Source organism: Cervus canadensis, chromosome 17 (genome assembly GCF_019320065.1).
Source record: "Cervus canadensis isolate Bull #8, Minnesota chromosome 17, ASM1932006v1, whole genome shotgun sequence".
NCBI classification, from domain to species: Eukaryota; Metazoa; Chordata; class Mammalia; order Artiodactyla; family Cervidae; genus Cervus; species Cervus canadensis.
This window is the reverse complement of record NC_057402.1, coordinates 37,015,876-37,031,425: the sequence shown is the minus strand read 5'-3', so window position 1 is coordinate 37,031,425 and position 15,550 is coordinate 37,015,876. Positions and strand designations below refer to the sequence as shown.

Below are 15,550 nucleotides of genomic sequence, written 5' to 3'. Positions count from 1 at the left end.
CATAGAAACAAATACAGAGCCAAGCAAAATGAGGAAACAAAGGAATATGTTCCAAATGAAAGAATAAGCTGAACTCCAGGAAAACAAAAAAACCTAAGTGAAATAGCGATAAGTCATTTACCTACTAAACAGTTAAAAGTAATAGTCATAAAGACACCAAACTTGGAAGAAGAAAGGATAAACACAGAGATAACTTCAACAAAGAAATAGAAAATCTAAGAAAGTACCAAACAGAAGTCAGAAAGCTGAAGAATACAATCAATCAACTAAAAAAATACACTAGAGGGGTTCAACAGCAGACTAGATGAAGGAGAAATAATCAGTGTTCTAGGGTACAGGGCACTCTGTGGGACTCACCAAAACAGAGCAGAAAAAAAAAAAAAAGAAAAGATTTTAAAAAGAGAAGACAGCTTAAAGGACCAATGGGACAACATCAAATATAATAAAATTTACATCATGGGGGTCTCAGAAGGAGAAGAGCAAGAGAAAAAGGGGCAGAAAGCTTATTCAAAGAAACAATGGCTGAAACTTCCCTAATTTAAGGACACAGACACCAATATTCATGCATATGAATGTCAAATCATTATGCTATACATCTGAAATGAATGGAATGTTGCATGTCAACTATACTTCATTAGAAATGACATCAAGAAGATAAGGCAATTTAAAAAAAAGCATTTATGAGATAATGTTAAATGGAAAAAGTTGACTACTATCTTTGATTTATCCTACATAAAAACAACTGGTCATGAGGCTCAGGCTAAGGGCTGAATTGATGTAAAGTTATGCGATTTGGGATGGGGACTGAGGTAAATTACTAATTTTAAAGTCTCACTGGGGAAAAAAAATCAATGAAATAGGAAACAAAAATGCAATTGAGAAAAATGGGCAAAGCTTAAAACTGGTGTTGAAAAAAATAATAAATAAACCTCTAGGAAAAAAAGAAAAAACACAAAACATTTATATCAGAAATTAAAAGGTGACCATCACTATAGATACAGACTTTTCAGATGTTTAAAAGGTAATAAGAGAATAATATTGCATAGGAACCTGGAATGTTAGGTCCATGAATCAAGGTAAATTGGACGTGATCAAACAGGAGATGGCAAGAGTGAACATTGACATTTTAGGAATCAGTGAACTAAAACGAGTGCAAACCATTCAACATCACAGTATTCCAAGTCTATGCCCCAACCACTGATGCTGAAGAAGATGAAGTTGAACGATTCTATGAAGACCTACAAGACCACCTAGAACTAACACCAAAAAAGATGCCCTTTTCATCATAGAGGACTGGAATGCAAAAGTAGGAAGTCAAGAGATACCTGGAGTAACAGTCTAGTTTGGCCTTGGAGCACAAAATAAAGCAGGGCAAAAGCTAACAGAGTTTTGGCAAGAGAATGCATTGACGCACTGGTCATAGCAAACACCCTCTTCCAACAACACAAGAGGCGACTCTACACATGGACATCTCCAGGTGGACAATACTGAAACCAGATTGATTACAGTCTTTTCAGCCAAAGATGGAAAAGCTCTACACAGTCAGCAAAAACAAGACTGGGAGCTGACTGTGGCTCAGATCATGAGCTCTTTATTACAAAATTCAGGCTCAAACTGAAGAAAGTAGGGAAAACCACTAGGCCATTCATATGACCTAAATCAAATCTCTTATGATAATATGGTAGAGGTGACGAATAGATTCAAGGGATTAGATCTGATAGAGTGCCTGAAGAACTATGGGCAGCGGTTTGTAACATTGTACAGGAGGTGGTGACCAATGCCATTCCCAAGAAAAAGAAATGCAAGGAGGCAAAGTGGTTGTCTGAGGAGGCCTTACAAATAACTGAGAAAAGAAGAGAAGCGAAAGGTAAAGGAGAAAGGGAAAGATAAACCCAATTGAATGCAGAGTTTCAGAGAATAGAAAGGAGAAATAAGAAATCCTTCTTAAGTGAACAATGCAAAGAAACAGAGGAAAACAATAGAATGGGAAAGACTAGAGATCTCTTTAAGAAAATGCAAGATACAAAGGGAACATTTCATGCAAAGAGGGCACAATAAAGGACAAAAATAGCAAGGACTTAACAGAGCAGAGAGATTAAGAAGAGGTGGCAAGAATACACAGAAGAACTGTACAAAAAAGCTCTTAATGACTCAGATAACCACAATGGTGTGATCACTCACCTGGATCCATACATCCTGGAGTGTGAGGTCAAGTGGGCCTTAGGAAATGTGGCTATGAACAAAGTTAGTGGAGCTGATGGAATTCCAGCTGAGCTATTTAAAATCCTAAAAGATGATGCTCTTAAAGTGCTGTACTCAATTTGCCAGCAAATTTGGAAAACTCAGCAGTGGCCTCAGGACGGGAAAAGGTCAGCTTTTATTCCAATACCAAAGAAAGGCAATGCCAAAGAATGGTAAAATTACCGTATAATTGCACTCATTTCACGAACTAGCAAGATTATGCTCAAAATCTTTCAGGCTAGGCTTCAGCCCTATGTGAACCAAGAACTTCCAGATGTATAAGCTGGATTTAGAAAAGGCAGAGGAACCAGAGATCAAATTGCCAACATCCGTTGGATCATAGAAAAAGCAAGGGAATTCCAAAAAAAACATCTACTTCTGCTTCATTGACTACACTAAGGCCTTTTACTGTATGGATCACAACAAACTATGGAATATTTTTGAAGAGATGGGAATACCAGACCACCTTACCTGCCTCCTGAGAAATCTGTATGCAGGTCAAGAAGCAACAGTTAGAACTGGACATGGAAAAAAGGACTGGTTCAAAATTGGGAAAGGAGTATGTCAAGGCTATATATTGTCAGCCTGCTTATTTAACTTATATGCAGATTACATCATGCAAAATGCTGGGCTAGATGACTTCACAAACTAGAATCAAGATTGTCAGAAGAAATTATCAACAACCTCAGATATGCAGATGATATCACCCTTATAGCAGAAAGCGAAGAGGAACTAAAGAGCCTCTTGATGAAGGTCAAAGAGGAGAGTGAAAAAAATGGCTTAAAACTCAACATTCAAAAAACGAAGATTGTGGGATCCGATCTCATCACTTCATGGCAAATCGATGGGAAAAAAGTGGAACTGTCAGATTTCATTTTCCTGGGCTCCAAAATCACTGCGGATGGTGACTGCAGCCACAAAATTAAAAGATGATTGCTCCTTCGAAGAAAAGCTAAGACCAACCTAGACAGTTTATTAAAAAGCAGAGACATCACTTTGCTGACAAGGGTCTGTATAGTCAAAGCTATGGTTTTTCCAGTAGTCATGTATGGATGTGAGAGTTGGACCATAAAGGAGGCTGAGCACCAAAGAATTGATGCTTTTGAACTGTGGTGTTGGAGAAGACTCTTCAGAGTCCCTTGGAGAGCAAGGAGATCAAACCAGTCAATCCTAAAGGAAATTAACCCTGAATATTCATTGGAAGGACTGATGCTGAAGCTGAAGCTCCGATACTTTGGCCACCTGATGTGAAGAACTGACTCACTGGAAAAGACCCTGATGCTAGGAAAGATTAAAGGCAAGAGGAAAAGGGCATAACATATACACACTTTTGAACTGTGCTGGAGAAGACTCTTGAGAGTCCTTTGGACTGCAAGGAGTTCACACCAGTCAATCCTAAAAGGAAACCAACCTTGATTATTCTCTGGAAGCACTGATGCTGAAGCTGAAGCTCCAATACTTTGGCCATGTGATGTGAAGAGCTAACTCATTGAAAAGGACTCTGATTCTGGGAACAATTGAAGGCAAAAGAAGAAGGAGGGGGCAGAGGGTGAGATTGTTAGATAGCATCACTGACTCAATGGACATGAATTTGAGCAAATTCTGTGAGTTAGTGAAGGACAGAGAAGCCTGGCATTCTACAGTCCATGGGGTCACAAACAGTTGGACACAACTTAGCAACTGAACAACCACCACAATATACACATTACTATATAGAAAATGCTGTGCAGTGCTTAGTCGCTCAGCTGTGTCTGACTCTTTGCCACCCCATGGACTGTAGCCTGCCAGACTCCTCAGTCCATGGGGATTCTCCAGCAAGAATAATGGAGTGGGTTGCCATGCCTTCCTCTGGGGAATCTTCCTGACCCAGGGATCGAACCCACGTCTCCCACATTGCAGGCAGATTCTTTTCCAGCTGAGCCACCAGGGAAGACCAAGAATACTGGAGTGGGTAGTCTATCCCTTCTCCAGGGGATCTTCCCACGCCAGGAATCAAACTGGGATCTCCTGCTCTGCAGGTGGATTCTTTACCAGCTGAGCTACCAGGGAAGTCCATATATAAAATAAATAAATATTAATAATGACCTACTATATAGCACAGGGGCTTCCCAGGTGGCTCAGTGAGTCTGAGCCTGCAAGAATCTGCCTGCAATGCAAGAGATGCAAGAGACTCCAGTTCGAACCTTGAGTCGAGAAGATTCCCTGGAGGAGGGCACGGCAACCCACTCCAGTATCCTTGCCTACAGAATCCCACGTACAGAGAGCCTCAGGAGCCACAGTCCATAGGGTCGCAAAGAGTAGGACACGACTGAAGTGACTGAGCATGCACACAGAGCCCAACAGAACTCTACTCAGTACTATGTAATGACCCATGTGGGAAATGAGTCTAAAAAAGTGGGGATATACGTGTATGTATAATGGATTCACTGTGCTAGACAACAGAAAGTAACACAACATTGTAAATTAACTATACTCCAACTTTAAAGAATAGGGTTTCCCTGGTGGCTCAGTTGGTAAAGAAATCGTCCACAGTGCAGGAGACCTGGGTTCAATCCCTGGGTCTGGAAGATCCCCTAGAAAAGGAAAAGGCAACCCTATCCAGTATTCTTGCCTGGGGGTTACACTCCACATGGTTGCAAAAGGTAGACACAACTTAGCCACTATACCACCATCAATTAAAAAAATAACAACATTGAGCCACTGAATCAAAAAATAATATATGTGACTCCAAACACATGCACACTGACACATCTGAAGCACAAGTTTCAAAATAATACTTACACACATTATGTACAATTTATTCTAATATTTTTTTCTGTTCTTTTCATTAATTTTAAGACATGTCAATGAAAATAAACAGAGTGTAGGATGGAAAAATAAAAGTCATATCCATAAAATTATTAAGGATATGAGAGATTTGAACAGCATATCATAACAAGCCTGATCTAAAGTGTATACATAAAACTCGACATGTGTCAATTAAAGAATCCACAATCTTCTCTTGTAGACACAGACCATTTAAAATTCTGTTCATGAATTAGGCTCCAGAGCAAATCTCAGCACTAACAAACTGATATCATGTAGTCCTCAACTTTAAAATATTAGCTTAAAAAAAAATCACTGTGCTAAATAAGCAAATAAAGAAACTAGGTAAGAAAAACCAGAGGATGCTGGTTTGAAAGTCCAAATAAGAAGAAGAAAAAAAAAAAATAGAGAGAAGAAAAAGACCAATGTGTAAGAAAGAGTAAGTTAAATTTGTAAAGCCTACTTGTTTATTGTCATTGTAGTATTCTAACTATTTTATTAATTTACTTATATATTTCACGCAAGAAAAATATACTGACCACTGATTCAGAGATGAATCAACAATTATTTAAACTGTCATCTACCATGGGCAAGGCAATTTCCTAAATGGTAAGAATGATGGGAGATATTTATTGTAGAATAAAGAAAATGAGTATATATGTGATACAAAATATAAGGCAATAAATTCCACACACTTCTCTGTATAGAGAGGAGATTAATTTTGATGTGTGATGAGATGAGTGATTAGGAAGGAGGCAACCTTGAAATATAAGTAGGATTTGAATATGCATGTACATTTGTGCTCGGTCACAAGTCAAGTTCCACTCTTTGCAACCCTATGAACTATAGTCTTCAAGGCTCCTCTATCCATGGGACTTCCCAGGCAAGTATACTGGAATGAGATGCCAACAGACAGGAAGAAAAGGAAGGGTGAGAAAATGCAAAATGTATCTAACATAAATAGGAAATGGTTCTAGGTAGAACACAGACCAAGGAAGAACAGATCACAAAGATGGTTTGGGGGCAAACAGAAGACATCTCTAAAAGCTATGGCAAAAGGTGAAACTTTATTGTATCTGTGGCAGATGGGTAGGTATGAAGGTTGTCACTGAAGTTTTATTTTAGCAGAAGTAGTGATAAGAATTACGGTTCAAGAAAATTGGCTAGGAAACCATTTCTATAGACAAATCAGGGATTAAGAAGGTCTGCTGCTGCTGCTGCTGCTAAGTCGCTTCAGTCGTGACCAATTCTGTGCGACCCCATATACGGCAGTCCACCAGGCTCCGCTGTCCCTGGGATTCTCCAGGCAAGAACACTGAACTGTGTTGCCATTGCCTTCTCCCAAGAAGGTATGAGCTAACACAATGATTGTAAGAACACAGAGGGCTAGAAAGATGAGAGACCTACAGCAAAGGCAGAATTATGACCTGACAACCAGACAAGGGATCAATGACAGTTGAAGATGAATCCGTTTTCTCAGTGACAAGTTGGTCGGATTGTCACTGATAGAAATAGGGAATGCAGGAAATAGTATGCGTTGGGATGGGAAATGAGTTTGCCTTTACATATAGGCAGTATAGCCTATGGGACTGTATTAGAAACACGGTCCTAAAATTAGAAACATTAAATAAATTAATAACATATTAAATAATTAAATTAAATAAATAAATAAATAAAATTAGAAACATGGTCCTAAAATTGCCTTCTAATACGCAATTATTTTTATAAAGTATGATTTTAAACTTATCTGCCATTCAGTCACTACATTTCTTCCTTTTTTCTCAAGGGCCCTTTGGCTCCTCCTGACTTCGCCTTCTTCCAGTATGTTTAAGAGCTCCAGGGTATACCATGCACACTGTACAGCGAGTGCTAATCTCAAAGAACCTCCTGCGATCACGCAACATGGTGACCTTGCTTCCATCCTAACCATTATGAATCGTGGGGCATGGTTTCAACTCCTCAATTACTACCACTATTAAAGTCTGAAATTAGGAAGAAACCAGATATATTCTTAAGCCTGGCATGAATTCCCAGCAAAGCAGCCCATTCTCTTTCATTAGTCACTCTTTGAAAATAAACTAAAAGTGCATCTATATAAAACACAAAAGCAGAGTGACAACCTAAGTGCCATGGACTAAACATCTGCGTCCCCCCCTTCCCAAAATCATATGTTGAATTTCATAACCCCATATGATGGTATTAGGAGGTAGAGGCTTTGACAGGTGATTAAGTCATGAGGATGGAACCCCTCATGAGTGGGATTCGTGACCTTATGAAAGAGGCTCTAGTGAACTCTCTCTTCCTGCCATGCATGGCATAATCTTCCGTATTTTTCTGAGTATGTTTTATAACCTTTTAAAAAGCAAAAAAAAAAAAAAAAAACAAAAACAAAAACAACAACCTTCTTAAGTCAAGGGTAAAACAAAAATAATCTGGCCTGTGGTTTGTAATTTGCTTACATCTAGAGGAAGGTCCTCCTCATTCTATCCTATGTTGTCTCTGCAGTCTGATAGCTGGCTCTTTACCAGCTCTTCCTAACAATAAATCTGCCAGTCAAAAGTTCTACCCAGGTACATCTGCAAACCAGGAAGCAGCCACTCCCCAGAAACCAACCAGGCTGGCACCCTGATCTCAGACTTCTGGCCTTTAGAACTATGAGAAATAAATTTCTGTTTTTCATAAGCCACTCAGTCTATGGTATTTTGCTATAGTAGCCTGAACTAAAACACTAGATTTCTTCCTATTTCAATGACTTTCCATATTTCAATACTCTTTAACTCTTTCTTTCCACTTACTCACTTCAGTATAACAGACATTTAGTATACAGTCAGTTAATTTTACATTTTCTCCTTCTTTTTCTATTTCCTTAGGTCTCCTCTCCACCTTTTCTCTAAGGTTTTTCTGAGGATGAAACATGGAAATGTAAATAAAGAAAATGGTCAGTAAAGAAATTTGAGGAGATAATGGAAATATTCTGTATTTTGTGGTGCTGGTGGTTTCACACGTATAAACATTAGTCAAAATTCATCAGTTATGCACTTACATGAATGTTGTTTATCATACATAGATTATATTTCAGTAAATGGATTTAAAATATAATCTAATGTAAAGCATCTGGAAGGTGAGAAATAATTGCTAATTTGTTCCTCTATGCCCTTCTTTTTTCACCTAAGAGGAAAAAAATACCTATTTTTAAAAATAGTCAGTCACTATTCCCTCCATGAAAACTTCTAAAAACTTCCTGAGGTAATTATAAGGTTATTTCTCTGTCTCTCCTCCTCCACACTAAATCCCAACATCCTTCTCTTTTTCTGAAAATTGCATTTTCCTATTCCTTTATTTAAAAATATCTCTCATTTCAGTTAAATAACAAAAACAGAGTAATTGACACACATGCTACAAAATAGCTTTGGATGTCAGCTCTGCTAAAATCTATGAACATTGCTGGTAGTACTATGTTGTTAGTTCACATATTAAAAGAGGTTTATTATACCCCCCTTTAATCCTATTCATCCAAACTCACATGAATTCAGCTATACAAGTACTCTTTTCAAGCCTTTTATTAATCACTGGCTATAACTATACTCCCAAAGTGAATCATATTCTTTTAAAACAATAAAAGCTAAGACCCTTTCTTTTCAAAATTTGCTCCCACCGTTAGAAAAACTTAACTCTTCATTTTAATATATCAAATGAAGTCTTGGTACCAACACAGTTATCATGAATTTATATATTCTAAATCAAAGCAAAATATCGCATGGTATGTTTTCTTACATTAGTGAATTCTCTAGCTGTTTTGCCAGAATACTAAGTATAGACTGTCTTCCCTAATTTGCTAAAATTGTAGAGAGTTTACTAAAATGGATTATTAAAAAAATACTAATAGACTTGAAACTACCACTACAATTTTCAAAATAAATGCTTTTGGGATGATTTGCCACTTTGCTTTGTTTTTTAAAACCATATCTTTTCTATATAAATATAAAGTGTTCCTCACCCTTTTTCATCTCACTCTTTATTCAATATTTATCACTTCTTAAAGAAGTGAGTAGATAATGAAAAATAAAATTACCCTCTCCCCAGTCCATTTTACTCACCTACAAAACGGGCTGGGAATAGTAGGTATCACATAACAAAGTCCTCCATTCAGGCAGAATGACCTGTGACTAGGACCACAGGGCTCTTCATGATCTAAAACATATACACAAATAAAAGACAAATTATCGTTTTTCTAATAAAATAAGGAAAAGGACTAAGTATCTTAGATTGAAGTAGTAATTCTAAAAATTAGAGTAAAATAAAGAACTGTTTATTAAAATGAAGGACTTAGTTTTATTCCTTATTTGATAAGCAGGGAATTCTATCTCTTTGAGGGAAAGAAACTAATCTGTCTTAAGGATATGGCCATTAATTACAATAGAGTTAAAAACTGTATTGCAGAAATAGGGACTGTCTCTAATATATGAAGGGCTTCCCTGGTGGCTCAGTGGTGAAGAATCCATCTGCCAACACAGGAGTCACGGGTCTGATCCCTGAGTTGGGAAGACCCCCTGGAGAAAAACAAAATGGCAGCCCACTCCAGTATTGTTGCCTGGGAAATTCCTTGGGCAGAGAAGCCGGGTGGGCTACAGTCCACGGGTTCAGGGAAGAGGTGGACACAGCTTAGCGACTGAACAATATAGTAGATTAAAAGGAGAAGACCAGTATCTTAAAATAAATAGTGGCTTTTCTCATCTAGTACAGCTTTGCTAAGAGTTCTGTCCCAATAGTATATTTAGATTCCTATCTTTCCTTTAAGGTCTCAGATACATTAAAGTCTGAAATTGCTGTGGGAAAAAATTTTAGATTATTAAATAAATTCTGATGTTCAAAATCATCTTTAAGTATTTCTATATATGACAATTTTAACATCAAAAAACAAAAATATCTTAATAGGTTTTGATTTGCAAGGGGACTTTAGGTAATAGCTAGTAACTAGAAAGACATATTTAAAGTCTTCAGTAAAACTGAAAACAGTAATACCATCATATGGGATACAGCAAAAATTTTTGGAATATTAAGAAAATAAATCTCCGTATCTCTCTTCCTTTCTCTCCTCTTTCTCCCTCCTTTCTTCCTTCCTTATCTTTGACCTTTCCATTATGCATCTTTCTCTGCCTTCCCTTTTTCTCTTGGTACCTATCCCTCCCTTCCAGACTCTAGCTCCTCACTCACTCTTAGAAAAAAAATCCTCCCAAAACCATTAGACAGAAAAATTTAGAAACAAACATAGGAGAAGTTATAATGTTATGTGTATAATAAGTTATATATACTATATACTTTAAATATGTCTTTATAATTACTCATTGAGTTATACTACTATAGACTACTATTTATGATTAGAAAAGTCAATTGCTGAATGCTTTATCTTTTGATCCTGAAGGGGGAATTATTTAATACATTGCTTTAAAATTGAACTTTGTTGGTTCCCGATCATTTCTGTGCAGAAAGTGATGTAGAATCTTATGTGAAGAAGAAAATGGCATTGTTCCAATTTGGCATTTTAAAAAATAGCGCACTAATTTTAAAAAAGTTATTTAGCATTTATTTGCCACTAAGATATTAATACCCTTAAGATATAATTACTATCAAACCAGATGTCTTCACTGTCAGAATTTGAACTTTGCTTTTATTTTAAATTGTTTCACCCTTACATTACAATTATAAAAATATAAAAATGTAAAGAGGAAAACAGAATTTACAAAAAACTTAAGTGGAAAAAAGGAAAGTAAACCAACCAGAACTAATCTTCTAATTTTTTTCTTTTTTACACAATGTTATGCTTCTTTACTAAAGGAACTCAGTCCTGAATATTCATTGGAAGCACTGATGCTGAAGCAGAAGCTCTAATACTTTGGCAACATGATATGAAGAACTGACTTATTGGAAAAGACCCTGATGCTGGGAAAGATTGAAGGCGGGAGGAGAAGGCGACGACAGAGGATGAGATGGTTGGACGGCATCACCGACGCAATGGACATGAGTTTGAGCAAACTCTGAGAGTTGGTGATGGACAGGGAAGCCTGGCATGCTACAGTCCATGGGTCACAAAGGGTTGGACACGACTGAGCGACTGAACTGAACTGATGCTTCTTTACAACAAAACAACTTTTTCTTTTTTTCAAAACAACTTTTTATGAAATAATTCTTAAAATTTTCCAGGAATAATTTGGCTAACAAATAAAATCTCAGTTGACATTACATTATGTTAGAATTATGGACATCATCACATGCAGTTTTCATTGAAGGTGGAGTGTCAACTTTATCACAGAATGCTTCCTGTAGCTGAAATTAATGTCCTTGTTTTTAATAGGATCACAACCAGTTATGACTCAACATCTGGGATTTTATCAGTAAGGAATACTCATCTAACCTGAATCACTATCTCTGAATCTATTTGTATTCTGATTTCATTTACTTATTTGTAAAGTTGATAGCAGATTTAGAGTACACCAGAATTAGTCTGTAAAATGTGATAAAATGTAGGTCTAAATAAAATAGTTCCATGTTATAAAGCAAGGTCTTTCAAAACCAAGGTATTTCATATTTCTAGGATAATTGTGGGTGGGAAAAATACAGTCTTATGTTGATATAAATTTCTTTTTTGTTTATATTTCTATGATATAAATTTTTTGACACACACTGACAAAAGTATAAACTTACAAGAAATTACCTGTTGTCATCTTAACTTCTAAATAGTTTCATTCTTGGTCGAAAGTTTAGGGTTGAAAAACAGCACCTAAAATTAATAATTCAGGAAAAATTATCCTCTTTTGATAGCATTACAAAATTTCAAATATTGTAACAATAATATTCTTTTAAATGATGAAAATAATTAAGCATTTATAGGCTAGGGACAAAATTCTTTGGTTAGAGCATCTATATTTTTAGATACTTATCATATATATCAGTAAAAAAATATGAACAGGTAAAACTAAAGGATCAATAAACAGTATAAATGCACTAGATACAAATCACTGCCTAAGTAATATAATGCAATCTTAAATCTCTCTCTGAAGAAAAGTCTAATGTTTTACTTTTAATGAAAGTGAAAGTCACTCAGTCATGTCTGATTCTTTGTGACCCCATGGACTATACAGTCCATGCAATTCTCCAGGTGAGATTACTGGAGTGGGCCGTGTCCTCCACCAGGGGATCTTCCTAACCCTGGGATCAAACCCAGGTCTCCCGCATTGCAGACAGTATCTTTATCGGTTGAACCACAAGGGAAGCCCAAGAATACTGGAGTGGGTAGCCTATCCCTTCTCCAGCAGATCTTCCCAACCCAAGAATCGAACAGGGGTCTCTTGCATTGCAGGTGGATTTTTTTTACCTACTGAGCTATCAGGGAAGCCCAATAAACCTTGTTAATTTAGTAGTATACCATATGAGATTCTATATGAAAAATACTAGTCTATAAGCAAAAATGAATGACTTGAAATTGACATTTTAACTTTCTCATAAAGCCTATTTCTAATTTGACTTTTCAAAAGAACAAGTTTCAATTTTTAAGTTTATTAAAAATCACCAAAAGGTTTGCATTTCTACAGAACTTTAAAAATTTTTTATAAAAGTACTTTTAAATTTACTGTAGATTACATATTACATTTACCAATCTACATGTACCTTTCTTTTGAAAAATGTCTAGTGTCTGGCAAAACAAAGGAGCTATGTATTAAGTTATCTGCTATAACAGAAACAAAGGAATTCCAAAAGACATTTGAAAAGATGATAGATTTATACTTACATTATGATTATATGCTCTCATTTTCATTTTATAAAAGAGACTTACTCCTGACTTAAGGAAAAAGACTTTTGTAACAGAAATCTCAGTCAACAACTTCCTATTAACATAGGTGTAATAAGCAAGATCTTCTCTCAAAGCAAGTCACTCATAAACAGACAAGCAGTGAGAGAGAGAAAGACAGAAATTAAGCCTATTTAATTTGAAATAATCACTGGTTCATTGTATGAGTTTCTTTTTCTAAAGAAACAGGCTTACCTCAATAATAATTTACATTCATACAGACAATAAATTTTGTTGGATAGGCAGCATTTCAAAAGTTTTTGAATAATGCAGTCTGCAGCAGCTGTGCCTTGCCCTTTATAATCCGTCAAAAATCTGATTTATATAGCTGCGGTGCCCAGTGTGGGTGCAGCTGAGAAAGACCAGGGTGTGCACAGAGGTCAGGTACCAGCCAAGGGAACCAGCCCTTTCAGTCCACATGTTCAGAGTTACAAATGGAGCAGAATTTTATTTAGAAAAGAAGTTGTTCTAAGCTGCCTTCTCAAATCACTTTCCAATATTTTCAAGTGATTAAGCCATATTCATTTGGCTCCTAACTTATCTTTGTATGGCTGAATAATTCCATCGTGGTATATAACTTTGTGAAGAAAAGGAATTTTAACACGGAGTTAGTGGACAAGTATTCCACGGATTTTTTTTTGGTCTGACCCAAACAATTTATTTTTAGCATAAACATATAACATCAATATGAGATGTCTAACTAAAGCAAGCACCATCAACAAGACCAAGATGGCATCTCCCTTCTAAGATTTAGGTTTTGCCCAGAATTCTTCATATAGGTAACAGCCCATACCAAGAGTCACAACAAAGCCTTGGGCTGCCACATGCATGTGGAGCAGGTGAACAGACATTTTGGTACTTCCCCTGCTCTTCAATCTATATAATCCATATGCAACAATTGCTGCAAAACCTGCCATTCCAGTGGGGACAAATGGTGCCTCTAGCTTTTCAGATAAGTTTAGATCCCTGATCTTCATCATATGAAGAAAGAGAAACATCTGTGTCGCTTGACATAGTGATTGAAGAATCTTCAGACAACTACAAGACGTTTCAGGTTCCCACTGGCTTCTGACCCCACTCCTGCACCCGCCCTCCATGGATTTTTTTTAAATAATTAATTTAATTGGAGGCTAATTACTTTTACAATATTGTGGTGGTTTTTGCCATACATTGACATGAATCAGCCACAGGTGTACATGTGTCCCCCGGTTCCAAAGCCCACTCCCACCTCCCTCCCCATCCCATCCCTCTGGGTTGTCCCAGTGTACTGGTTTTGAGTGCCCTGTTTCATGCATCGAACTTGGACTGGTCATCTATCTCAAATATGGCAATATTCATGTTTCAATGCTATTCTCTCAAATCATCCCACCCTCACCTTCTCCCACAGAGTCCAAAAGTCTGTTCTTTTTATCTGTGTCTCTTTTGTTGTCTCATATACAGGGTCGGCGTTACCATCTTTCTAAATTCCAAATATATGCATTAATATACTGTACTGGTGTTTTTCTTTCTGACTTACTTCACTCTATATAATAGGCTCCAGTTTCATCCATCTTATTAGAACTGACTCAAATGTGCTCTTTTTAATAGCTGAGTAACATTCCATTTCCATAGGGTTTTTTAAAAAAGGAATTTCCTTACAAAATATATAACATTTACATAAATAATGCTTTGAAGTACTGAGAAAATTAAAAGAAGGTAACAGTTACAATACAGCGTACATATATGTTCAGTTTGAAGTGAATAAGCACTGAACATGACTAATACTGATGGCAATATAACTATCTGCAAACTATAACAAAGCTGTAATATATGCATTAAGGAAAGTTATAAGGTTTAAAATAGTAAATAACTTAATAAAGTAAAGCATAATTTTGTTTAAAATTGAAGTACAGAGTTCTTTAGCAAGTAACCATCTAAAGTGTGCCAACCATTCAGATGGTTTTCTTTTCTAAAACAACTCAGACATGACTACTTGTTTGATGTAAAATGTAGAAACTAGTACATTTGCTCTTTTAAGAAAATATTTAAATAAACTCATAATCCATATTATGAGAAAAACTCTTTACATTACTAAATACTATCTCCCACATTCAAAGGTAACTTTTACATATTACAATCTTATATACACACACATGCAAACATATATATACACATACAGAAAATTTTGTTAGCTTACAATGTCTGGATTTTAAAATGACATTTTTTTTAAAAAATTAGTAAATTTGATTTGAACTATGGAAATATATTGCTGTCCACTAACATGAAAATGACTACTAAGTTGTATGTGAGAGATAATAATCTATGAGTACCTTCAGGATGTTCAAGATGCTACTTATTAAGAGACCTATCATAGCAGTTTTAGTATTAATAATTTTTCACACAATACAAATAAATTTAACCTTTGAGGCTACATGATTCTAAAGAAGAAGGCTTAACATTTTCAAGTTAACTTTCACTCTAAATAAAAGCCATGATCTTTACAAATAATGTGTTCATGCATCTATCAGTAAATATGTGCTAAGTGACCTGCTATCATTAACAAATGATAGAAACATAAACAATAGCAAGTAATTACAAAAATGTTTTAGGCTGACAATGCAATTCAACCTAATATATTTTCACAGACACCTATTTATGTCACTATATTAACACACACAG

At 36.1% G+C, this 15,550-nt stretch overlaps 1 protein-coding gene and 1 pseudogene across 13 annotated transcripts in view; both read right to left on the bottom strand.

Moving 5' to 3' along the window:
* Positions 1 to 15,550, bottom strand: part of NRG4 (neuregulin 4) — a 102,282-nt gene that overhangs the window by 54,462 nt on the left and 32,270 nt on the right. For 12 of the 13 annotated variants that reach the window (XM_043490015.1, XM_043490012.1, XM_043490009.1 and 9 more), the window contains 2 exons: positions 11,759 to 11,824; positions 9,144 to 9,237 (listed from right to left, as the gene is read on the bottom strand). In XM_043490015.1, the coding sequence (XP_043345950.1) occupies positions 9,144 to 9,237; positions 11,759 to 11,768 (104 nt within the window). In that variant the 5' untranslated portion in view covers positions 11,769 to 11,824. Of the gene's footprint in view, positions 1 to 9,143; positions 9,238 to 11,758; positions 11,825 to 13,087; positions 13,189 to 15,550 lie in introns of those variants that run through there. The other variant, XM_043490010.1, reaches the window with a different exon arrangement.
* LOC122454936 lies at positions 13,636 to 13,906 on the bottom strand (annotated as a pseudogene).